The 25334-nt window shown below is 48.5% G+C and overlaps 1 protein-coding gene across 2 annotated transcripts in view; it reads left to right on the top strand.

The window, feature by feature from the left end:
• Golm1 (golgi membrane protein 1) overlaps window positions 1-25334 on the top strand; it is a 35193-nt gene that overhangs the window by 7027 nt on the left and 2832 nt on the right. The window contains exons 1-9 of one of the 2 annotated variants that reach the window (XM_038333520.1): window positions 1173-1193; window positions 1860-2009; window positions 3345-3524; window positions 12972-13026; window positions 13868-13970; window positions 16941-17070; window positions 19762-19906; window positions 21421-21651; window positions 22954-23061. In XM_038333520.1, the coding sequence (XP_038189448.1) occupies window positions 1881-2009; window positions 3345-3524; window positions 12972-13026; window positions 13868-13970; window positions 16941-17070; window positions 19762-19906; window positions 21421-21651; window positions 22954-23061 (1081 nt within the window). In that variant the 5' untranslated portion in view covers window positions 1173-1193; window positions 1860-1880. Of the gene's footprint in view, window positions 1-1172; window positions 1194-1859; window positions 2010-3344; window positions 3525-12971; window positions 13027-13867; window positions 13971-16940; window positions 17071-19761; window positions 19907-21420; window positions 21652-22953; window positions 23062-25334 lie in introns of those variants that run through there. The other variant, XM_038333519.1, reaches the window with a different exon arrangement.

Raw genomic sequence — 25334 nt, 5'->3', positions numbered from 1 at the left:
TCTTTGAGTTCAAGCCTGATCTACATAGTGAGTTCCAGGACAGCTAGTGCTACATACAGAGAGACCCATACAAACAAACAACAACCAAACACCTTTAAACCAAGATCTCTATTCCCATCGTCCACTTGGTGCTGAGATTCTAACCCAGGGCCTTATTTGTGCTAAACACAGGCTGCCACTGGGTTACATCCTCGGGATCCTTTCTATTTTCTAAAGCAAGGGAAAAAATTAGGCATAGAATAGTGGTTGCTGATGCCTGTAATCCCAGTACTCAGGGGCTGAAGCAGGAGGATCACTAAGGGTTCAAAGTCAGCCTGAGCTACAGAGTGAGACCCTGTCTTAGACAAAATTACCTTTTAAGCAAATGTTAACTCAACCAGTTGGTTAAAACTTTAAAACACAGTAAAGCCATGAGAATCCACAGCTTTTCCCATGGCTTTCCTGATTCATGGAGCCGTTTACCCCTCTGTGGTGGCACAAGTTTGTCGTCCCAGCAGGTGGGAGACTGGGACTGAAGGCCAGCCTGGTCTATACTGTAGAACTGTTCTCCCAACCCCACCACCAAAGACATAGACTTTTAACACAGAAACAAACAGTTCTTATGTTCACAGTAGGGAGGTCTGGAGGAGGAGGTTTGCAGAATTTAGACAGTTTAGATTTTATAGTCTAAAGTGAGTCAAGGAAAAGTGGGAATCCTGCCTGCAGTCCTCGTCCAGTGTGGCCGCTCAGCTGCTCAGCTCACTGGTCTTGCTGGTCAGCTCAGCTCGCTGGCCCTGCCGGTCGCTTAGTCGCTCAGCTCGCTGCTGGCCCTGCCGGTCAGCCTTGCCTCTCCCTCTCCATGCAGCTGCTTTCCCACCTGAGACCCTGGTTCCCAGCAGCACACTGGGTTGTCCCTGGCTTTGCAGTTGGCGTGTCTTCCTGGGCAGTCATGCTCTAGACCACAGTGAGGCGTTCCTTTCTCTTGGAGTTGTTGGCTAGACAGTCTGCTGCGGTCACACTCACAAGCCGCCCACTGGTGATGTCTATCAGCTCTGCCTCAGTGGACAGTGGAGCCAAAGGAGAACAGCCAGCAGGAGGGACGGGTACAGGAGAACAGACTTGGGGTCTGTCACTGGCCATCCCTTGGGATGAGCCACTTCTGTGTCATTGTAACCAAAGCTCTGGATGGAAGCCATGGATCCATTTAAGGAAAGGTATATATTGGCTCCCGGTTTCATGGGAATTTCAGGCTTATGGTTCCCACCCCATCTTAGCCCAACTGCACATCTGACTCCCATTCCTGCTCCTGGGAGGGACAAGTCCTCTCTGCTTCCTGTTGAGCGGTGACATTGTGCATGGTGTAACTCAGACCAGTTCACACTTCCAGCATGGTGTTCCTGCTTTGCTTCTGGAGGCTTTATTGGGGTGGCAGATATGATGTGGGGGTACATGACCAAAGCTTCCCCCACTCTCTGGATAGCCTGAAGATGTCAGATTTCTCACAGATGTGGACACAGGGTTTGCTATTCCTGTTCGCAAACATGAGCAATCTCAGGTCATACTGGACATTGAGGGCTGCGCTGCACCCACTATACAGATGAGCAATTCGGGGTTCAAGAGGTATAGTGCCATGCTGAGGACTCCAGCTTGTTTTGTCTGGGTCCCTGAATGGTGCCAATCCATGAGCCTCAGCCCAGAGCCCTGGCCTCACCATTTGGGCATGTAGACCTGTGACTATGGGCACTGGTACATGTTCTGCATGAAAAGGGCCTTCGTGTCACGGAGTATGTGAGTCAGCGTTCCCTCATGATTGCCTTCCTGTGTTCTGCCTTGGGAACAGTAGTCTTAGTGTGGAAACTTAATGTGTTTTTATTTGGCAGATCCTCAGCCCTGGTTTTAAGATGATGGGATTGGGAAATGGGCGTCGCAGCATGAAGTCTCCGCCCCTTATCATGGCTGCCCTGGTGGCCTGCGTCATTGTGCTGGGCTTCAATTATTGGCTTGCAAGCTCCAGAAGCATGGAACTCCAGGTATCTTGTTTATTTAGAATGTATGGATGCCACTTAATGTTTAAAGTCCCTGGGTGACAGCACCACGGGCTCCCTGTTCATTGTCAGTCAATTCCTTGGGTTCCTGTAGCCCACACTAATGGTATTTTAGGCCCCAACCCCCTCCCCAGCCCAGGACTGCCTACTCTGTGTTGAGTTACAGCTCACCACACTCTGTACTCTGTGACTGTTGAGTTACAGCTCACACCACATTCTGTACTCTGTGACTGTTGAGTTACAGTTCACACCACATTCTGTACTCTGTGACTGTTGAGTTACAGCTCACACCACATTCTGTACTCTGTGACTGTTGAGTTACAGCTCACACCACATTCTGTACTCTGTGACTGTTGAGTTACAGCTCACACCTCATTCTGTACTCTGTGACTGTTGAGTTACAGTTCACACCTCATTCTGTACTCTGACTGTTGAGTTACAGCTCATACCACATTCTGTACTCTGTGACTGTTGAGTTACAGCTCACACCACATTCTGTACTCTGTGACTGTTGAGTTACAGTTCACACCACATTCTGTACTCTGTGACTGTTGAGTTACAGCTCACACCACATTCTGTACTCTGTGACTGTTGAGTTACAGTTCACACCTCATTCTGTAAGATGGGTCCGTAGCAAGCCTGTAGGCATTTCCTAATTAGTGGTTGATGTGGGTGAGCCGTCCCAGTGTGGGGTGATACACACGCTGGTAGGAGAGAGGAGTCCCGGGGCAGGTAGACCAAAGTTGTGCAGAAAGAAAGCAGCCAGACAAGCCAAGGGGAACAAACCAGTAAGCAACACTCCTGTGGTCTCTGCTTCAGTTCCTGCCTCCAGGCTCCTGCCCTGACTTCCCTCAGTGATGGATTGTGATCGGGACATGTTAGCCAATAAACCATGTCCTCCCCGGGGTGCCTTTGGTCATGGCGTTTGTCATAGCAACAGAAACCCACCTAAGACACATATTAAACAATGTCAAAGTGTCTCCTTGACAGACGAGCTCCTCTGAGGCCTCCTTTGCCCTCTAGGACACGCTTGTTGCTTTTGCTCTGCCCAATCTTCTAGTCTCACAGAGGGTAGGCTTAACCTTCCCCTAGATGTATTGATCATTGGCTGCCTCTGGCAAGTGTCTAATTAAAGTATTTTAGCAAGTCCGTCCCCCTCCCCCCGACCCCCACCTTGTGTCCTCTGGGTAAGCTTCTGCACACCACCCCTTCCCTTGCTCTGGTCTTTGTTGGGCTCCAAGCTTTGGTACTGTGAGGTCTTGCTGAGGAGCTGGCAGTATCTCGGTGACATGGACCTTTGGGCCTGTGATTTCCTCGTAGACACGCATCTTGGAGCTGGAAGGCCGGGTGCGCCGGGCCGCCGCAGAGAGGGGTGCTGTAGAGCTGAAGAAGAACGAGTTCCAAGGCGAACTGCAGAAGCAGCGGGAGCAGCTCGACAGGATCCAGTCCAGCCACAGCTTCCAGATGGAGAACGTCAACAGGATGCACCAGGACGAGAAGGCAAGGCCCTCTGTCCCCACTGCCCTCTTCCGAGTGACACTTACCTGGCCATGTGGCCGTGTTCCAGGTGGAGGAGTGAGCTCGCTGGTGCAGCTTTGGCTCCAAGCTCCGCTGTTCCCGGCTGAAATGTTTGTGGTATCAGTAGTGGGGGAGTGAGCAGAGGAAGGTGGGGTGGATCTCCTGCTGCAGGCATTCGCACCTTTCTTTTCTCCAGGCTGTGCCAAATGCTTGTCATAGACAGATATTTTTTGTGTCTTCAGGCATCTCATACACAGATTAGAGGCAGCTTAGAAACCAAGGCAGATACTGAACATGCGTGTCAAGAACCAGTCTCCATAAGACCTAAAAATTACCATCAGTCCAGAAAACAAAAATCCAGTGCCCTCAAAGATTTCTGAATGGAAGGTATAAATGCAAAATTGGAAGAAGAGAAAACAAAAAGCTCTACAGAGAGAGACGAATACAAATTAAATATGAAATATAATTTTAGGCAAACAAAACAAAACCAAGAACGTCACACAGGAAAGCATTGCTCTCTAACCCCGTCAGCAAAGAGGGGATCGGCAGATGGGCTGTCAGCCACACCTTAGACCAGCAGAACAAATGCCTCCTGTTCATTGACTTTCCTAAGTCCACTTGGTTTTTCTGAGGTTTATGTGACTAAACTCTCTTTATTCACGTCTAAGATGGTGGAAGTCATTAGTGTCTTCCAAACCAAAGTACATCAAAGCCATGGCCACTTGGGTTCTCTCCCTCCTTGGCTGTGGCTGCTTGGTTGGAAGGAAGGGAGTGTGAGGGCCATGGTCTCGGGTCTCAGGTCCCCGTGACAAATGCCAGAGAACCAACTTCATGGAGGGAGGGCTCTGTGCATGGAGGGAGGGCTCTGTGCAGGAAGGGAGGGTTCTGTGCAGGGAGGGAGGGCTCTGTGCAGGGAGGGAGGGTTCTGTGCAGGGAGGGAGGGCTCTGTGCAGGGAGGGAGGGCTCTGTGCAGGGAGGGAGGGCTCTGTGCAGGGAGGGCTCTGCTGCACCCCTGGTGGTGCTGAAGGCAGGACAGCAGCTCAGTTAGTAGCAGGAAGCAGGCCTTGCCTCCTTTCTGATTAATTCCACCCCAGCCCCAGCCTGTGGCAGGGTGTTCTCACATTCAGTATGGTGGTCCCCCTTTTAGTCAGTCTCCATAGAAACAAGCCACACCCTCAGCTACACTCTTCAACCCCATACCGGTCTAGGCATCCCTCAGTCTAATCACCTATAGAGTCAGGTTCCACAGGCTTCTTCTTGTTCTCATAGTAGCGGAGACCGAATCCAGACCCTCTCATCTGCTCCCTGCTCCATTTTTTTTTTAATGTTTTTAAGTTTTGGAATAGGGTCCCAGTAAGTTTCTCAGGCTGGCCTTGACCTGACTATGTAGCCCAGGCTGGCCTTGAACTCAGTGCTTTTGCCTCAGCATCCTTAGTGTTCCTGCTTTTGTTGCAGATGTCACCAAGGGTGAGATCTAGACCCTGGATGGCTCCAAGGGCCAACTTCCCCTTGGCGTCCAGCTACATTCTTCCTTTACTGGCGGGGTGAGAAAGTCACCAAAATTGCTGCCTTGCCTAGAATTCAAATAATGGTGGGTCTTGGGGTCCTTAGCACTGAAATCAGCTTTCTTGAGAGCCCTTCACATGGGCCAGAGTGTTGAGCAAGTGTGAGGTACCAACCACTCCAGTAGTTTAACAGGATCCAATAGTAATCTCCACCCATATTTTATATGTTTAGAGACAGGATCTTTGCATCCCAGGCCACCTGAGAACTCCCTGTCCTCCTCCCCAGCAAGGATGAGATCACCCATACAATTTTTGAGCCAAATTTGAATTGAGCTTTATTACCTACTGATCAGGATGATGGGCACTGGCCAGGTCCATACCAGGGATTGCCATTGAATTGCTGTGAATTCCTTGTGTCCCTTGTGTATAAAGGCAAAACCCACAAGGCTACACACTTCCTCCCTTTGTCCAATTGGGGGCAAGCATACATCCTGATGTACCTCCTGCCTGTGTGTGATCAAGCCCATCCCGTGCAATTAGCAAACAACCTTGTTTGCAGAAGTGGAAACACGTAGCTTGTTACCTTACGTGAACAACAGCCTCCAGCATTTCCAGAAGTATCTGTCCTTGGGCAAGTGGGGTTTACAGGCTAGAGGCATTTTTGTTTTCTAGATCTCTTAAGCACAGGAATTTAAACTCAAAACATACCTGTGTAGCCTTCACAAGGCACCCAGATACTACTTGAGGATCATAATAAATTATAAAATTGGGTGTGCCTGCCCCTTCTTTATCTCTGCATTCTTCCCTGCCTCTGTGAACTTTAACTGTTAGCCTTCTAGCTCATATTGCTGAACTTTCTCACACCCAAAAGGAAAGCTTTTCTATGTTCATTTTTCAGGTATTTGCTCAGGTCGTCTCTCATTCTTCTTGTAGTTAGTTTTCCTTTGAGGTCCTTGTTGAGTTCATATCTCGTTCATTCCTTAAAGTGGCCACACCCTCCCTAACCTCCTCAGTAAAGTAGCCTTCTTTGCTTTTAGTTGTTTCTGTTATCGATGGTTGCAGTGAGCTGCTCTGCCCTGCTCCCTGGGCTCTCAGAGTCTGAACCTTGTAGTGCTTTCCCAGGTACAGTCTGGGTCTCATTATCGAGCTGTGACAGGAATTTAGTACATGCTGCCCACACTCAGAAAATGAAAAATAATTGAGTGTCGTTATACGTGTTGTTTTTTTTAAGTTTTTAAAAAAATATTTATTATGCATACAATATTGTCTGTGTGTATGTCTGCAGGCCAGAAGAGGGCACCAGATCTCATTACAGATGGTTGGGAGCCACCATGTGGTTGCGGGGAATTGAACTCAGGACCTTTGGAAGAGCAGGCAATGCTGTCCTTCCTTCTGTGCGTACATGTTCCTGTGTATGTGTACATGTGAGTTCATGTGCATGTGTGTTCACGTGGAGAGCAGAGGTTAATGTCAGCCTCCCTGCCCCACTCTCTACCTTATGCTTTGAGACAGGGTCTCACTGAACTTGGGGCTCTTGGCCTTGGCTAGACTAGCTGGTCAGCACACCCCAGATGCCCTCCTGTTTGTCTCTCAAGAGCTGGGATTATAGGTCTGTGCCGCAGTATGGCTTTTCATGTAGGCGCTGGGTGCCTGAGCTGAGGTCGCAATGCTTGCATGCTTCCCTATGGTGCTTTTTTGTTAGTTTGAGCTTTTTTTTTTTTTAAGATTTATTTATTTTCATGTATGTGTATGTCTGTGTGAGGGTATGTGTACATGTGTGTGCAGAGTAGATGCCACTAGATGCCTTGGGGTGTCTTCTTCTGTTGCTGTCCTCTGATTATACCTTTGAGGCCATGGTCTTTCGTGTCCTGGGCTTGTGTTTCCTCAGTTAGGTCGGAGAAAACAAGCTTGGCAGTCCTCCTGTCTTGCTACCTTGGAGCTGGGAGCACATGGGGAGCCTGGGTTTGTCGCATAACTGCTGGGACGGGACTGCTACTCTGGTCTCCGAGATGGCACAGAAATCCTCTTACCTGCTAATGATCTTTCTAGTTCCATTTTTTTGGAGGCAGTCTGGCCTGAAACTTACTGTGTGGCCCAGGCTAGTCTCAAACTCACAGCAATTGTCCTGCCTCAGATTCCCAGCTTGAAACATGTTTCTAAAGATTTAAGAGGCAGCCAGGCTTGAGGTTTTAATTGACAGAAATCTGTAACATTCATGTGTGAGGTTCGGCATTGTCTCCCAAGGTTAGCTGAGTACGTTCTGTTATGTTCCTGTCTGAAGGCTGATTTGGGGTCTAGTGATCTTCTGTAGTCTTGGGTGCAATCTTGGGTCTGGGGCAGGGGAAGAGGCAGAGATCCCGGTCTACTGGGTAGAACTGTCCGACAAACGTGGACCTTCATGCTATTCGCTCGTGTGGATTGCCAAACCTTAGTCAGAAATAGCTTCCCCTTCAGTGTCTGTCTGTGGCATCCTGGCAGCTGTGTGTCCGCCTTGACATTCGTACTTGCTGTGCTCTTGCCAAGCTTGTTAATTAGCCGGCTGCAGGGCACAAAGAAAATTCTGAGAGTGCATTTCCTTTGTGATGGAAATAGAGTTCCTGAGGGGAAACAAGGGGAAGAAAGGACTGGAAAAAAAAGATCTGAGCGGATGGAAAGGAAGCCACAGAGGCCTGTGCATTGCTTTGTGTTCCTGAACCCCGGGTGTGAGCCCAGCCTCATCAAAACAGAAGCACTGGGGAGGTAGGGGAAGAACTGGGCCTCTGGCAGGGAGACCCTCACTTTCAGCGTGCTAGGGTGCCCTGAGGTGCTGTCAATGTCCTGGTTCTCCCTGTGTGTGACACTGTTCCTGAGGGGACTGAAATGTCTACTCACCCTAGATAGGGAACCAACAACAAACCAAAATACAGACGCCACCAGAGTCCACTGCGGTAAACCGGTGAGTTTTACAATGTTGCTTACAGGGGCAGAACATGATTCAGACAGCTTTGCTTCTGCGGGGAGCCACTCGCCCATGTGCTGCTGGCATCACAACCTTATTGGGAATGAGTGCGGAAAGTGGAATTGAGTGTCCGGCCTTACTGTGCAGGATCCCATGTACCCAGAGTACACACAGCAGACAGCTGTGCACAGTCTGAGGCCCATCATACAGCTGTGCACGGTCTGAGGGACACAGCGTCATACAGCGGTGCACAGTCTGAGGCCCATCATACAGCTGTGCACGGTCTGAGGGACACAGCGTCATACAGCGGTGCACAGTCTGAGGCCCATCATACAGCTGTGCACGGTCTGAGGGACACAGCGTCATACAGCGGTGCACAGTCTGAGGGTGTCGTACAGCTGTGCACGGTCTGAGGGGCACAGCGTCATACAGCTGTGCACGGTCTGAGGGCGTCATACAGCGGTGCACAGTCTGAGGGTGTCGTACAGCTGTGCACGGTTTGAGGGACACAGCGTCATATAGCCGTGCACAGTCTGAGGGCCACTGTGTCATACAACTGTGCACAGTCTGATGGCTGCTGAGTCATACAGCGGTGCACAGTCTGAGGGTGTCATACAAGTGTTGCTTTCTCTACTTCACTTGGCAGAACCTAAGAAGTGGCTGTGGCAGGATGGCAGATGGCTGGTGGCTGTCCTGAGCAGAGGGTGGTGTTGCAGTGCAGAGAGGAGGCCTGGGGCCCTTCCCAAGGGAGTGTTAAATCAGGAAAGCCCACTTGGCCTGGAGTTTAGACTATAGGGTTAAATAACAGGCCCCTGGGGGCAAGGTCAGGTTAGCGGGACAGAAAGGTGGTCCTGTGTTGTGTCATTCCCCCCCCCCCAATCAGGTCACTCTTGAAATGCTAGAGTTGTGGGCTGGGCCTTCCTGCTCAGCCCAGTTGTGAAGGTGGGAGGATGTTGCTCTCCTTAAAGGCACACAATATCCTGGTAGGAGTTGCTTTGGTTGTGTGGTGCGACCAGCCTGTGTGTACTTGGCCTGGGGACACCCTTTTGTCAGAGAGCAGCCATGCTTTTCCGGCTCTTTGTCCCCCTCCCCCACCCCCCACCTCATAAAATGTCCAGAGTCCAGAGGGAGACACCGTTCAGCTCCTTGCTGTTCCGAACACTGGCTATATAATAGAGGTGCAGGAATCGGGTAGTCGTGAAGGCCAGAGGCGTTCATATAGGGAGGGTGGATTTGCAGGCAGAGCTGCCTTAGGCCTACAGGCCTCCTGTGGAACTTCTTTGGACTGCAGCTGTGGAAAAGGAAGGCAGCTTTTGCTGCGTGTCGGTGGTTTGGCTGTGGGTTGCCGCACATAGGCGCCTGCACCATGGGGTTGGCCCCAGCTGGCAGTGCTATTTTGGGAGGCTATAGAAACAGGTCACTGGGGGCATCTGTCGAGCCTGTTTCTTTCCAATTGAACCACTCCCTCCTGGAGGGAGCCAGAGTGTTCAGACACTGAGGAAGTTCTCCCAGGAGGCTCGAACCACCACAAAACTTTTCCTCCAGAGGTTATACAGGCAAGAAGGAATTGTGGGGGAGTCTTTAATAGAGCAGCCTGCAAGGGGAGCTCCGAGGTGCAGCTTCCCTGAGGCCGAGGTGAGTTTTCAGTGAGGAGCCTCAGAGTCAGCCATGCTCCTGTAGTAGCCCCTCACTCCGGTTGCTGTGAACCTCCCCCCAGTAAGACCCCACAGTTCACCAAGCTAGGTTTGTGTTATGTTGGAAGTGTGCGGTTTGCTCATGACTCCCCAAGGAAAGGGCCTCGGGACTACCTTGTCCCTGCCTCCTGTGTCTGTCCTGGTCACCGTGGTGTGAGCTCCTTCTCCACGATCCTTGTCACAGTGACCTGCCAGTGTCTTCTGAACCCTGATCGATGTCACAGTGCCCTACACCACTTACCGTGAAAGAGCAGGTCAGGGTTCAACCTGAAGGTCAGGAAAGCAAAACAGCCATCCACTTGCTCTTACCTCAGTCTGGAAATGGTAATCCTGCCTCCAGGAATCTCAGAATGAGACTGTCTGAGAGCTGTCTTCTCCTGTTTTATGATCCTCCTTAGTTCTGGGATTAAAGGTATGCACCACTACTGCCCGGTTTCAATGACTGGGATTAAAGGTGTGTGTCACCACTGCCTGGTCTGTAAGGCTGATCGGTGCAGCTGTTTTCCTCTCTGATCTTCAGGCAAGCTTTCTTTTTTTTTTTTTTTTGGTTTTTCGAGACAGGGTTTCTCTGCAGCTTTTTTAGAGCCTGTCCTGGAACTAGCTCTTGTAGACCAGGCTGGCCTCGAACTCACAGAGATCCGCCTGCCTCTGCCTCCCGAGTGCTGGAAGCTTTCTTTATTAAAATACAAATGGAATATCACTACACCCTCTCATAAAAGACAGACCAATGAGACAGAAACACACCGTTTCCAGGACAAGAGGACTTCGGGAGTGAAGTCTAAAGACCCCGGTGAATGGCCCTCTTCATGCTTGAGCTTGTGTGATGTTCCCGAATCGCTGTGTGGATGCGTGGGGAGGCAGGACATGCTCAGCCCCCACCAAGGGAGACACTCAGGCCATCTGGGTGTCTGCTGTTCTGAGGCCAGGCCCCTCTGCAGTGTGAGCTAATGTAGCCCAGAGTGTTTGTGGCCAGCTCTGACGTGGCAGACGGGGAAAGCTAGAGAGATATTATTAGGTTCAGTGACTGTTGTTGAGAAAAAATGAGTCTGTTTCCTGTGTCTGTGCTCTGGAGAGAGGAATCCCCATCTCTGCTGATTCCTGAGGGAGGAGGGGGAGGGGAGAGAACTCTGCTGCTGAGGCCTTCATCTCCCTTTCCTGTGCCTGCTTTCCCACCAGCTCCATCCATAGCTGCTGAGCCCTGTTCATAGCCCCTGGCATTTCCTGGAGACAGTGTGGGAAGACATGCTGTGGGAGGGGGCTTTGTTGTTTGTAGGTTTGGGAAACAACAATGGAAGGTGAATAGGGTCTCACTATGTAGCCCTGGCTACCCTAGACCTCTGAAATAGACCAGGCTGGTCTCAGACTCACAGACATTTGCCTGCCTCTGCTGGTATTAAAGTTATGCACCACAACATCCTACTTTAAGATTTAATTTTTATAAATGTGGCAGAGGTGTGTGTGTGTGTGTGTGTGTGTGTGTGATTGTGGGGAAATGTAAGCAGGAAAGCGCAGGCAGAGTGGATTCAGTATTATCAGCAGTCTCTCTGCATGCAGTGCGCCTCTGCCCGTAGTGTGACTCTGCACAGTGTCTGGGGCTGCTTTACTCCATGAAGGGCTGAGATAACTGCAGTCCGTAAGACCATATGGGGTAGAAAATTCCAGTTGCCTCAGAGCTGTTCTAGCATATTCTCCTACTGTGTTTGCGAAGAGAGATACCACAGTCTGCTCACTGCCAGCTCTGTAAGAAACACATGCAGTTCATACAGGTCACAAAACCTGCAGAAGTAGCTGGTTTGTTTTTCCTTCTTTTGAATTTCTGTGTCACAGAGGTCACGCTTCCCACACGGCCGTCCCCCTCCCTCTCAGCAATGGAAACCACCTTCCTTTGTGTCCTGGGGCTTTACTACTTTAGGTTTCTCATGTGAGTGGAGTCCAGGCAACAGTTTCTTTTTATGGCCAAGTGGGGGTGTACACCTTTAATCCCAGCACTTGGGAGGCAGAGGTGATCAGATCTCGGTGAGTTCGAGGCTAGCTTGATCTACAGAGCTTGTTCTAGGACAGCCAGGGCTACACAGAGAGACTCAATTTTGAAAAACAAAAACAGACAAACAAAAAATTTCCTTTTGTGAGTAGCCTCTTCTTTCACCTAACCCCAAGTCTTAGAGGTTCATTTGCATTGTATGCGTGTTGGAATCTTCTCTTTTTTTCTTTTCTTTTTGGTTTTTCGAGACAGGGTTTCTCTGTAACAGTCCTGGTTGTTTCGGAACTCTCTTTGTAGACCAGGTTGGCCTCAAACTCACTGAGATCCACCTACCTCTACCTCTCAAATGCTGGGATTAAAGGTGTGTGCCACCACCACCCGGCACTGGAATCTCCCTTTAAAAGGCTATGCAATACACCTGTAATACATGTGCAATACACCTGTAATACATGTGCAATACACATGCAATACACCTGTAATAACATGTGCAATACACGTGTAATACACCTGTAATACACGTGCAGTACACCTGTAATACACCTGCAATACATGTGTGATACACCTGCAATACACCTATAATAGATGTGCAATACACGTGCAATACACCTGTAATACATGTGCAATACACCTGTAATACACGTGCAATACACGTGTAATACACCTGGAATACACGTGTAATACACCTGCAATACACGTGAAATACACCTGCAATACATGTGCAATACACCTGCAATACATGTGTAATACACCTGCACTACACCTGTAATACATATGCAATACACCTGTAATACACGTGCAATATATCATGTGTCTGTCTGCCCACTCAAGGGCTCTAAGATCACTTCACCTCTTGGTCGTGAGACAGATTGCAATGAATGTAGATAGTTGAGGATCCTTTCTGAATTATCTGCATGTATATTCGGAGAGAGATTGTGGGGTCTGGGACAGATTCATCCATGCAGTTTAGCAAATGCATGCTTTTTTGCCCAGAGCAGCAGGAAGTTTGGCTGGGGAAGCCCTGTTCCTAGAGTGGGCCTTCTGAGTCCCTCATTCTCTACCCCTCCATACCCATGTAAAAGAAACACTTTGCTAGGAAAGTGTCTCCACGGTAGAAGAGTTTTACCAGTACCATTCTGGGGACTTCTCTACCATTGCCAAATTACTCCCAAAGCAAGCATCTCCCACACGCGTTCCTGTGTTCCTCTCCGGGCACGCGTTTCTGTGTTCCTCTCCCAGCATGTGTTCTTGTATGTGTTCATCTCTTGGCACACATTTATCAGCTGTCTGATTTAGCGTTTGTCTTCCTTGCAGGCGATTTTGGTGACTAACATCACCACAGGAGAGAAGCTCATCAGAGACCTGAAAGGTAAGCCCCCTCCCGCCAGCCCAGCAGCTGCCTCACGGGAAAGCCTGCATGTCCCTGTCCCAATGCCTCACAATGGCCTCCCCTGGCTCTGTCACTATAATCTTATGTTAGGAGTAACCGAGCCATCCTTAATGTAATCTTATCTGTCCTTATAAATATTACGGTGACATTGCAAGTTATGATGGACGTAATTCAGCCCTTTGGTTTGTGAATCTTTAGGAAATACTGGGAGGGTGTGCTGAGTTTGGGGCACTTGCCTGGTGTCCACAAGACCTTAGGTTCAGTCCGCACCACCAAACAAGTAACGAAATTAGGTGAGTGAGGCTCAAGCTGAGCATCCCTGATGTATGAGCCTCCACCACCACGTGGAAGATCCCACATCTGACCTCAGGCCAAGGTCAGACTGCACAAAATCCTTGTGCAAAGTTATTTTTTAGCTGCGTATATAAAGCATGTATGAGGGCCGGCGAGGAGGTGCAGCAGGAAAGACGCTTGCTGCCCAGCCTGATGACCCAGAGTTTGATCCCAAGGCCACATAGTCCAAGGAGAGGACTGAGTCTCACAAGTTGACCTTTGACCTTTGCACATGCACAGTGGTGCACACACAAGTAAAAAGTCTAATAATTAAACATTTTAATAGAGATTTCAAATAGGATCGAGGAGCAGGTTTCTGTGGGAGAGATGGTTGGCACCGTGATGGCAGGGGAGGGGCTCTTCTCTCTCTCCCCTGTTTCTCCCCTTTGTGTCATTTGTGCTGAGCGTGGTGCTGTTGTGTCTTGTATGTCTGAGTGGCAGGACAGCCACACAGAGACCAGTGGAGTGATTTGTCCCCTTGCCTTAGCCCAGCTGAAGGCTCTGCAGAGCAGTTATGGCAGACTGCAGCAGGACATCTTCCAGTTCCAGAGGAACCAGACTAGCCTGGAGAAGAAGTTCTCCTATGACCTGTGAGTGTGGCTTGGGATGAACCGCACCCCCTGGGGAGGAGGGTCTGGGTTCTGAGCATCAGAGGCCAAGGCCAGAGTCCAGTCCACTCATTCAGCCTGGCACAGAGCTGGGAGTTGTTGTATAGAACATGTGAGAAGGGACTCAGGGCTTCTGGGGTGATGCCCTCTAGAAATTAGCATTCCATCTGGTAAGTATCAACCAGCAGGGATAGTTATACAGAGTAAGATAGGCATGTTTATATGCATGCATGCATGTGCACTTGGGTGTGGAGCATGAATCTAATTGGTGCTGAGCACTGCATCATCAGAAGCAGGCCAGGTGCTGAGGACTGCATCATTAGAAGCAGGCCAGGTGCTGAGCACTGCATCACCAGTAGGCAGGGCAGGTGCTGAGCACTGCATCATCAGAAGGCCTACCCCTTGGGAATGTGGGAGTCATGTTCTCTAGACTGCTTCCTGTTGTCTGGGGTGCTGACATCTTTAGGAGACTCTAGAAAAATTGAGATAATGGTCAAGTTCTGTTAGGTGTATTATTCGTTGTTCAGTCTCTGTGCAATGGGAAAGGGCAGGGCTTATTTGAAGTCCTGGCTGGAGAGGTCTGTGAGGCTGGACCATCTCAGCCAGCAGCCTTGAAGCTGTTCTGGATGCAGAACTCTGGAAACTGCTGGGTCACCCGTTTTCATTGATGTGTGGTCCCCTGCTCTGAAAACACAAACTTTTAAAGGTAACACATCTGCATTAACACAGTATGGAATGTGCTGTGTGTACAAATTAGCTAAAGATAATTTTTTGTTCTGTGTCTGTGTAGATAAAAGGCATCTGCCCACTTTATAAGTCCGCTTGGACTGCATAACCAAACTATAATATAAATCTCTATCCATGGTATATGTAGTAAGTTATCACGAGGACTCTGTAGCCAACAAGATTTATCATGTTTCATCCAGTCTCAGAGCTGTTCCCAGGCAGAGGGATCAGCTTATACTCCACCTGTCTCGTATTCTTTCTTGGCTTCCTCCTCTGTGTCTGTAGCCAAGATATCCAGGAGGTGTCCCTGGTCAAATCTGATTTCCAATAATCTCGAAGGAATCCACAGCCTTTCATTTCCTATGGAAACAAAAGCATAACCTCTCGCTCAATGCATGATTTAAGACTTTTTTAATATATATAAGTTGGTTTAATTTAGCAGTTTCCATAATCTAATGTCTGTCAGCAGTTACTGTTTTTTTATACATTAGCATTTAAAAAATTCAAAGTTAACAAGACACCATCCAGGATCCAGACTCCCTGTGTATTTTCCATCCTTATTTAGCTTTCTTTATTACTTTACTCTCTCTTTAAAGCATTTATTATTTTTAAACCATTTTTTTTTCTGTGACTGTCTATAACCATTTTTTCTTAAGCCTACATACATTTTTATGCTGTAACCCGTGGAGGTTTTTTTTTTTTTTTTCTGTCTGAACCTGCTTTACTGTATATCTGTAACCATTTCTGTCTTCATGAGCAAAATCTTAAACCTGCCACACAGTTTAGCTGGACTGAGCTGGAATGTGGGGGTGTGGATAGCATTTGCATGGCTAGAGTTGGAGGGAGACCCTTCCTGCTTACTTCAGCACAGTCCAGGCAGGTGAAGTTCAGGAGAAGAAGATGGCCTGCCTACGCATTCCTTAATCACTGTGTTCTAGCCCCTTCTGCTAGTCAACCACCTGCAGCGTGACTGACTGTGGGAAGTTTTTCAATGAAGTCTTTGCTTCTTTCTCACGTCTGAGGTTCCTGTTGTTATCCAGTTCCCTGCTGTGTGTGGAATGTTTTGATCCATTGATGCTTTTTGATCTGCCAAAGGGTATGTTCCAAGTTAGGGACCAAGGCCCCAAAATATTTCCAACCCAGGAAAGGCTACACAGAGAGAACACTGCAGTCTTCTGAAGACTTGAGTCTTTCTCTTAGCGTTAGCTATAGAAGGCAACAGAGTGCCCGCTAGCATCCCTGTTTGCTAAGTAGGTGGTTTCTGCTCTGCTCTGCCCCCTGCGGAAACCAGGCTCTGGCCTCCAGTGTATGTCAGGGCAGGTCTCTGACAGCTAGACCAACTGTCAGTCTTGATGCTGCCCAGAGTCCATCCCCACCCCACAAGCTAAAGGAGTCAAGCTCCTCAGACTGCTCCATGGGCTAGTCACAAGAACTGGGTGTCACTCAGCCCTTTGTGGGTTGGTTTACAACAAGTTCAGGAATACCTGCCATATTCCTTGGTAATTTGCCAGGACAGCTCACTGAACTGAGGACAGCTTTACTCACCGCTAGGGCTTCATTACAAAGGCTGTGATAGGGGAACAGCCACAAATGGCAGAGTTATAAGGCAAGTCTGGGAATAGGGGACTTATGTCTCCCGTGGACTCAGGACCCAGCTTTCTGGTGCATCTGTATCGTTACCAGCCCAGAAACTATGAAACCTCAAGGTCTAGAGGTGGTAACTGGGTTTGTTATGTAGGCATGATTGATGAAATCATCCTCCACATGGTTGAACCTTCCAGTGCCCCTCACTTCTGCTAGGCATGCAAGTGTTACAACTCCAGAGGAAAAGGTATCCTGACTTTTTGGGAACTCAGGCTCTGTCTGAAGCTAGGGTGCAGTGGGGGATGGTCTCCCTAAGGATGTAGTAATTCTGCATCTCTCTGAGACAGCCATTACAAGATGCTTCCAACACCAGGAAATCACAGGGGTTGTAGAAATCTGTACTGGCAGTGTTTTTTAAGTGTGTATGTGTGTGCATGTGCGTGGCGTGTTTATAGCAATATAACAAATCTAGAGTGTGGTTATCTTTACATTTCTTCCCTGTCATCTAATACTTGCAAGTTCCCTTTTCAGATTGTGTCCAGAGTAGGAAAGGGCTGTTCTGCCTTCTGCATGGACTGTGGGTGTGGGGTTCAGCAGGGAGTGCTTGGTTCACCCACACATCCTTCCATTTGCCTCCCCCAGGAGCCAGTGTATCAACCAGATGAAAGAGGTGAAGGAGCAGTGTGAAGAACGGATAGAAGAGGTCACCAGGAAGAGAAACGAGGTGGTCATTTCCAGAGATGCAGGTGACAAAAACACCCAGCGTCAGCAGGTAATTTGGGTCTGTTCTGGCCTGGGTGTCCGGGAGCTGCACCTCTCTCCTCAGCATTTTATTCCGACCTGTGTCTCTGTTCTCCCCATGGGTGTGGTTCTCTGTGACACAATGGAGCAAATCCTGGTACCAGGATACCCAGACCCAACTGGGGATGCTGGCCCCCGAGCTAGAGCTGGCCTTTACCATCCCTGCCCCGTGTGGAAGGAGCCAATGCTGTTTGGCTGTTTGAGGCTGCTGGGGTGGAGATGTGAAGTGCTGTGGCCAGGGTCAGCCTGGCCCCGTGGCAGGGCCCGGAGTAGAGTTCCCTCGTGAGTTCTGACAGCAGAGCATCTTCTTTTTACAGGATGAACTTGCTTTCACTGATTTTTTTTTTCATTTTAATTAATTTATGGACTAATTCATGTGTCTTTTATTCTACTTACTTTGGATTTAATTTACTAATTTGTTTCATGGCTTCTTAAGGTACAGTCTTGATTCTTAGCTACAGATCTGAAGATTCCTTTCTCATGAAAAAGCATTGTTTTTATTGCAGCCTAAAAAATTCCAGTAAATTGTTCTCATTTAGACCAAAATATATTTTATCTACCTGTCTGTCAGTCTGTCACTCTGCCTGCCTGTCTGTCTGTCTGTCTGTCTGTCTATCTATCTATCTATCTATCTATCTATCTATCTATCTATCTATCTATCTATCTTCTCTTCAAGACAGGGTCTCATCTCACTGTATAGCTCAGGCTGTCCTAGAACCCACTCTGTAGACCAGGCTGGCCTCTGACTCACTGAGATCCACCTACCTCTGCCTACCAAAGTGCTGAGATTAAAGGTGTAACCAAAATATTTTTAAATTTGAGACTTTTACTTTAATATGTGCATTATTTAAAAGCAAGTGCCTTAATCTCCACACATTTAGGGATTTTCCAGATACCTTTCTATTTCTGATTCCTTGTTAATTCTTCTGTAATAGAAGGGGAGACGTGATGTGGTTCCAAGTTTAAATTTGCTATGATGGAGTTTTAGAATAGAATGTAGTCTGTTTTGTTGAGCGTCCCCTGTGAGTGAGGTGGATCCTTTTCCTTTGGCTTCTCAGAACTTTTATTTTCCCTGCTGTAAATGGAAGTTTCTGTTCTGCCTGGTCCCACAGCCATTCAGTCCCAGCAAAACACAGAGGCTTGTATTAACTATAAACTGGTTAGCCCACTAGCTCAGGCTTATCATTAACTAGCTCTTACAACTTAAATTAACCCATAATTCTTATCTGTATTTAGCCATGTGGCTTGGTACCTTATTCAGTGAGACATTCTCATCCTGTTTCCTCTGTGTCTGGGTGGTGACTGCAGACAGAGTTATTCTCTTCCCAGAATTCTCCTAATCTGGTTGCCCCACCTATACTTCTTGCCTGGTTACTGGCCAATAAGCATTTTATTAAACCAATTCAAGGGACAAATCTTTACAGGGTACAAGAGCATTATCCACAGCACCCTGTAGTTTGAAGTGACACACCTTCTTAGTTTTTATTCTGCTGGGTGTTCTCTGGACTTTCTCAATCTAGTGTTTGACATGAATTTGGAGGAATTCTTAAATCTTGATTATCTAGATGTTTCTTTGTCTTAGCCAGGTCTGATTATTATGTATGTGTGACATTCAGACTTTGTCTCTGTACTTCTACCCTGAGTAGGAGGGATCTAGAATGACCATGTATGTCTGCCATCCTACCCTGAGTATGAGAGATCCTATCTCTAGTTGTCTCACAGTCTTTGGGATTTTGTTTCATGTTTTCAGACTATATTCTGTTTTTCATTTTCAGTAGGTTTCTATTTTATCTCCAAACTTGGGAAATTGTCCCTTGGCCATATGAGCCCGCCAAAAGCTTCATTCACGTGATAGCATTTTTATTTCATTATTCCTTTTCTTCCCTTAACATTTCCATCTCTACCTCATTGTCTGCTTTATTCACTGGGGCTCTGTATGTTGGCTACTTTTGCTCTAAATCCATGGCCTGGTAAATCAGGTATCACTGTGTGTCTGCTTCCAGTGTTTCCTGTCTCCAGATATGTCTTTGTTTTACAGGATGCCTTCTAATCTTGTACTTGGCCATGGGACAGGATATGCTGGGTGAAGGGGTCTACTGTAAATAGGTTGTCTACCACCTGTTTTAAGATGATGGAGTGGAGACATACATTCTTTAGGGCTAGATACAGGAATGAGCCTGCTTCTCAGAATCCCCATCAAGTGGAACAAGAGACAGAAAGGGACTGACGTTGGATGGTCCCCTTCCCTCAGCTCATTTAGTGTCTGAGAGTAACTAAAGGGAATTGACAGCTTCTCTGTCATCAGGGAGTGCTAATTTCCACGTATCTGTGACTTTCTCGAGTTTCATGCCATAAGATGGGAGAATGTGTTCTGTGTGAGTCAGTCATGTCAGGCAGACAGAGTGAGCATATCCTAGTGGCGGGCTGAGCGCTATAGATATTTGGTCAGGTAACTTGGTGTATTGGGATGGTTACATTTCCCCTTATTTCCTCCATTGTGGAGTGTGTTTTCTGGAGGACCTGGACTTAACTGCAGCCTACTGTTCTATGCCGTGTGACAGGGTAGACGGTGGTGTTTGAGTCTAGGGGTTTTGACTTGCTGGTGGATACAATGAGGATCCCATGACCTACTTTTAGAGCCCTGTGCTTATTTAAATTCCAGCCCCTCAAGCCTCAACCTGAGTTTCAGGAAGTCATCCCAGCAAAGGATCAGCTGCCACAAGGGGAAGGGGCTGTGCCCAGGAACCAGTCCCAGACACCAGCCCCCAGTTCAGAGGTGCGGGATTTGAAACCACACGAGCAGAATGGTAAATGAACACACTGATGGGTGGGTGTGTGTCTTCCAAATCCAAGCAGGAGTGTATGGTTTGGGAGGGTGGTGTGGAAGCAGAGACTGGGCAGTATAGCCAGCTGGAGGTACTTTCTCTTGGGTCCCTGGATGGGAGACGCAGGCTTCCACACTGTCTGACTAACACCTCGTCCTTGTAAGCTGAGTGCTGAGTTTCTTGGCAGCTATGTACAGGTGCATACAGCACTTTAGTTCAGGGTACTGGAGAATTGTGGGACTTAGGGGCAGACACTGAGTCCTAGTGGCTGGTGCACCTGGACCCCCAGGGCTTTTCCTAAACCTATGACCATGAGAACCTAGCCCTCATGGTGTCGGGGTACCTGAATCCATGTTATTTTCTGATTTTTGTTTGTTCATTGGGTTTTGTTTTGTTTTTGTTTAGAGATAGATCTCTATTTATATAGATCTGCTGACCTGAAACTCTCTATATAGACCAAGCTGGTCTTGAACTCATAGAAATCCACCTGCTTCTGTTGAGTGCTAGGATTAAAGGTGTGGGCCATCATGCCCTGAACTTTTAGCTATTTAATCAGAAGATGAGGAAGGACAGAAGCCTGTGGTCGGAGTGGAGGTCAGAGGACAAGCTTCTAGCCAGCTACTCTGAAGTATGCAGCTCGCCCTGTAGCCATTCTTTCTGGCGACACTCTAGGAATGAGGTGGTGACACTTCTTTGGTTTTCTGAGATAAGTTCTTGTGCAGCCCAGGCTGGGCTCAGACTCACTGTGCAGCCACGCGTGGTCTATCTGTTTTTTTTTGGTTTTTCGAGACAAGGTTTCTCTGCAGCTTTGGAGCATGTCCTGGAGATAGTTCTTATAGACCAGGCTGGTCTCGAACTCACAGAGATCCGCCTGCCTCTGCCTCCCAAGTGCTGGGATTAAAGGCGTGCGCCACCACCGCCCGGCTTGCAGCCACGCGTGGAACTGACTTTGCTGCTTTCCCCTCCCAAGTCCTGGGATGACGGGTGTGCTGCATGCGTTCTTTGTAGTTAATGTTTGTCAGAGGCAGAGTATCCCAGGCTGGCCCCACACTGACTGTGTAGCCCAACATTCCTAATGCTGTGACCCTTTAATATAGTTCACGTTGTGATGGCCCCAACCATAAAGTATTTTCATAACTGTCATTTTGTGGCTGTTATGAATCATAATGAAAATAGTTTTGGAGACAGAGGTTCGCTAAAGGGGCTGCAACCCACAAGGTCGAGAACTGCAAATGTAGCCAAAGCTGGCTTTCGATGGCCGGATCTTCCTGCCCCTGCCTCCGGAGTGACAGGATGATAGGTGTCAGCTCCACGCCCAGAAAGGCTAGGCATGGTGGTGCGTGTCTTTAATCCTAGCACTCACTTGCCATGGTGTACAAAGTTTTCAGACAGCCAGGGCTACACGGAAAAACCCTGTCTCAAAACAACAACAAAAACCAAACCAAAACCAAAACAAAGGATGCTTTTGCAATCATATCTAACTATGTTCTGTGCAGAGGAAAGCAACAAGATTCAGATTGTCAGTGAGGAGCATGGCCTGGGACCACCGAAGGCATCAGTCCAAAACCAGGCCCCCGCTGATGACATACCTGTAGGAGCTGGGAGACCTCAGCAGATCGCACAAGGGCCAGCTGCTCTGTTGGCTAAGCCTGAGGATTCTCAGTACCCCGAGCGGTACCAGCTTGTCGTCCAAGATGGGCAGGAGAAGCAGCATGCTGCTGAGGAAGGTGGGTGGCCCTGAGGTTCCTAGACTTCCTGCCAGGCAGTCGGCTCTCTCCATTTTCTCAGCACCGGACACGTCTTGAATTTCACCAACTGGCCTTCATGGCTTGTTTACTCTTTTTTGTGTTTATTTGATGTCCACTATCGAGAGGGAAACCGGGCAGGTAGGCCACCTGTCTATCTCTACCTGCCTATGGGTTATGTACCGATAGTGCCTGGTACGTGACTGGAGGGAGGGATGAGGGATCCGTGTATCTGAGGAGCCGTGACAGCTGAATCCCACCTTCCTCCCCTCCTTAAAGAGTGGAATCTTCGTTCAGCCAAGTGTCTGGGGTGTATTCTGCTGCCTTAAAGGTGTGGAAGCTTCCCATTCTGTGGCACCAGGCGCACTCATGACGACACCTGTGCTCCTGAGCGGAGCACATGCCAGACCTGAGGGAAGTGTCTTAAGTCTGTCAGTCCTCTGTTGTTCTGCTTACGGGTGCATTTTGTCAGCCTGCTGCTGAGTGTCACTGTCAGGGCCTGCCTTACAGCTACAGTCAGAAGGTGCTCACGAGGGGAGGGAGGGACCCCACTCTGGTGGCACTCAGCTGAGGTACGGAACTTGAAGTGGAACGGCTAAGGGCAGACATGCGTGACCAAGCCTGTGTGGTGCACCGGCTTCTGCGGCAGCGGTAACGATCTCATTTGGAGGCTACGTGGATCGAGAATTGCTCTTGCTGCTTCTACATCGGAGAATAAAAGCAGAGTAGAGATTTTCTAGGCATTCCTTTTAAGGAAGGTCTGCTGTGCCTCCCCATGTACACACACTGCGGAGGTCAGGGAGACTCCTGTTGTCTCTAGCCTGCATTCTGTGCCTTTTCCAGGGCAGAGCATGGTTGTGGACAGTCCAGTCCTGTACGTGGAGGCCCATGGTAGTCACACGTACCCTTTCTTGGAGTCATTCTGAGAAGCCACTGTCATTTCCCATCATTAACCTGTTATTTCCCGAAACAGGGGTTGCTTTTCCTTAATCTTGTTGATTGCCTTTCTCAAAAAGGTGTGTAGTTTCTCAGTTTCCTGACTCAATCATGGCTTCTAGGGTTTTGTTTGTTTGTTTTGTGTTAGGAATGAAGCCCAAAGCCTTTGCGCACTTAGGGTTTCCGTCTCCAGGGCTGAATTTTCTAGACTCAGTGTTGAAGGGGTATGTTTGCCAGTAGTCTTCATGGTGTTTGTACTGGGAAGAGGCTCACGAGTCGGGCAGTTTTCTGAGGTACGGGTCTGGTATTCCAGTGACGTCAAGAATGACACGTGTGCTGGTTTTACAGAGAGGAACCAGCAGCAGTTGAGAGACGACTACGACACAGACGAAAACGAAGCCGAGTCTGAGAGAGACAAGCAGGCCGTCCTTGCGGGGAACGATGGCGATAAAAACGGTAGGAACAGTGTGTGGGACTGGTCACCTTCTGTTCTTCCTTAACTGTTGAGAAGTAGTGGTCATTCAGGGAGACTCTGTCTTTTTGGTTTTTCAAGACAGGGTTTCTCTGTGTAACAACCTTTATGTCCTGGAACTAGCTCTTAGAGACCAGGCTGGCCTCACACTCACAGAGATCTGCCTGCCTCTGCCTCCTGGGTGCTGGGATTAAAGGCGTGCTCCATCCCTATCTGGAGAGGCTGTTTTCTTTAGAAGTCCTGGCAAGTGAGGTAGTGGGTCAGGGTGAGAGCAGAGATGCCCCAGATACCAGAGGGCTTTCCCAACAATGACCAGGGCACCCGAGTCATCCACACCTGGTTTGGGCCCAATCATTAGATTCTCTGTTGACTGCCTCTTAACCAGGGTTCCGCTGTGGCTAGCCCTCTAGAGAAGCTGATGGAACGCGTCTTTGACGAGGCTCTTGTCCCTTCTGACTCCTTGAGCGTCCGTCAGCAGCACCGCTCTGTCCTACTAAGCCCTTTGTCTCTGCCTTTCTGGACTGCGAACGGCGTAAGCAGTGTTCACCCGGCTCACATGTTGATTTGCAGATTTTGTGCCATCTGCCCTTTATCCCAGTTCTCTGTAGTTTCCCACTTCCTTGCAGTTGACGATGCTGCAGCCCTGAGCACTAGTTTTTGTGAACCTGAGTCAGGGGGCATATGAGGGAGTATAGGCCACTCTGCGAGTAAGTAGTCTTCCAGAGGACATGCGGGCACTGCACAAGGCCCAAGTCCCTCTGCTGACATAAAGGACTGTGGATTGCAAGGGTGCAGCATCCCATGGCTGACACCGTCTTGCTCCTACTTGCTCTGCAAGTTTATTCCTGCTGACCTTTAAACCAGGAACAGGGCCTCTGAGTTTCAGTTTTGTGCTTGATTCTCCACCTCAGAACCTGAGGTATTTTTTGGAATTGTTTTGGCCTTTTAAATTACACGCGTGTAGGCACAAATGTGCCACTGTGCATGTCTAGAGGTCAAAGGACAACCCCATCATGCGGGATCTGGAGATCAGATTTAGGTTTCAGGCTTTATTCATACCTTTAGAAGCGGAGGGAGAAGTCCGGGCTCTTTAGGCTCCATCAGAAATCCTTTGGCCAGCTTGCATCTTAATTATTATCTGGTTATTACCCTACCTCACCTTTGGACTGAGAATGCCTTCTCTTATTATCACGAGTAATTCTTGATGTTTGATGGATTTTTCAAAAACATCAGGACTGGAGAGATGGTTCAGTAGTTAAAGACCCAAGTTCAATTCCCAGTATCCACGTAAGGTGGTTCATAACCATCTTAACTCCAGTTCTAGGGGATCTTCCTCTGGCTTCCATGGGCCCTGTATTTATATGTATCTATCTGCACAGACAGGTAACTACAAATAAAATTCTAAATCTTAAACAGTAGCAAAAGGGTTCCCATGCGCCTTCTCTCCACATTCCCCAAATGTTATCCCTTAAGTAATCCAAGTCCAACGTCCACAAGAAGTGTTGACATAGTACACTAACATAGCAAAATGTCTGTCCAACTGTTGTCTTCTCTGTCGTTTAGACACACACATGCCCCACACCCACTATCCTGCCTGCTCTGTGTCTGTAACGTATTTATCACTGTTTTGTTTTTCAAGACAACGGTTTCTGTGTGTAGCCCTGGGTGTATGGAATTCACTCTGTAGACCAGGCTGTCCTCAAACTCAGAGACTGCTTGCCTCTGCCTCCCAAGTGAGTGCTGGGATTAATGGTGTGTGCCACCAGGCCCAACTCACTCAGATACTCCTGTTTGAAGTGTACTGGCCTAATCTGGGAGACAGTCCTTCAATGTGGATGTCTGATTCAGCATCTTAGAATTCTGTATTTATCCAGCAAGTCACTTGCCAGAGGTTCTACAGAGAAGCCCTCCGTTTGATTGTATCGCATACTATACAGGTGATGGTTTCTGAGGCACAGGGATCAATAATCCATTAGCAGGAAGAATGCCAAACAAATACAAGACGTCTCATCTTTCTTTTGTGTACATCTGACTGTACTGAATTGTGTCCTCTGGTTCCTGCGTTAACACCCCTGCAGCTGACTATCCTGCTAGATGTCTGGCTTTGCGGTGAAAAGCTGTGGTGTTAGTCCGTTATGGGAGGCCTGTGGGGCACTCTGATCTGTGCAATGCTGTCAGCAGAGCGAGAGCAAAGCAAAAGGATAAAACGGGCAGCTTAAGACCTTGCTTGTCCCGGGGACTCTGTAGTCTCGTAACG

This window comes from Arvicola amphibius, chromosome 6 (assembly GCF_903992535.2).
Source record: "Arvicola amphibius chromosome 6, mArvAmp1.2, whole genome shotgun sequence".
Lineage (NCBI taxonomy): Eukaryota > Metazoa > Chordata > Mammalia > Rodentia > Cricetidae > Arvicola > Arvicola amphibius.
This window is presented reverse-complemented; position numbering and strand designations above follow the sequence as displayed.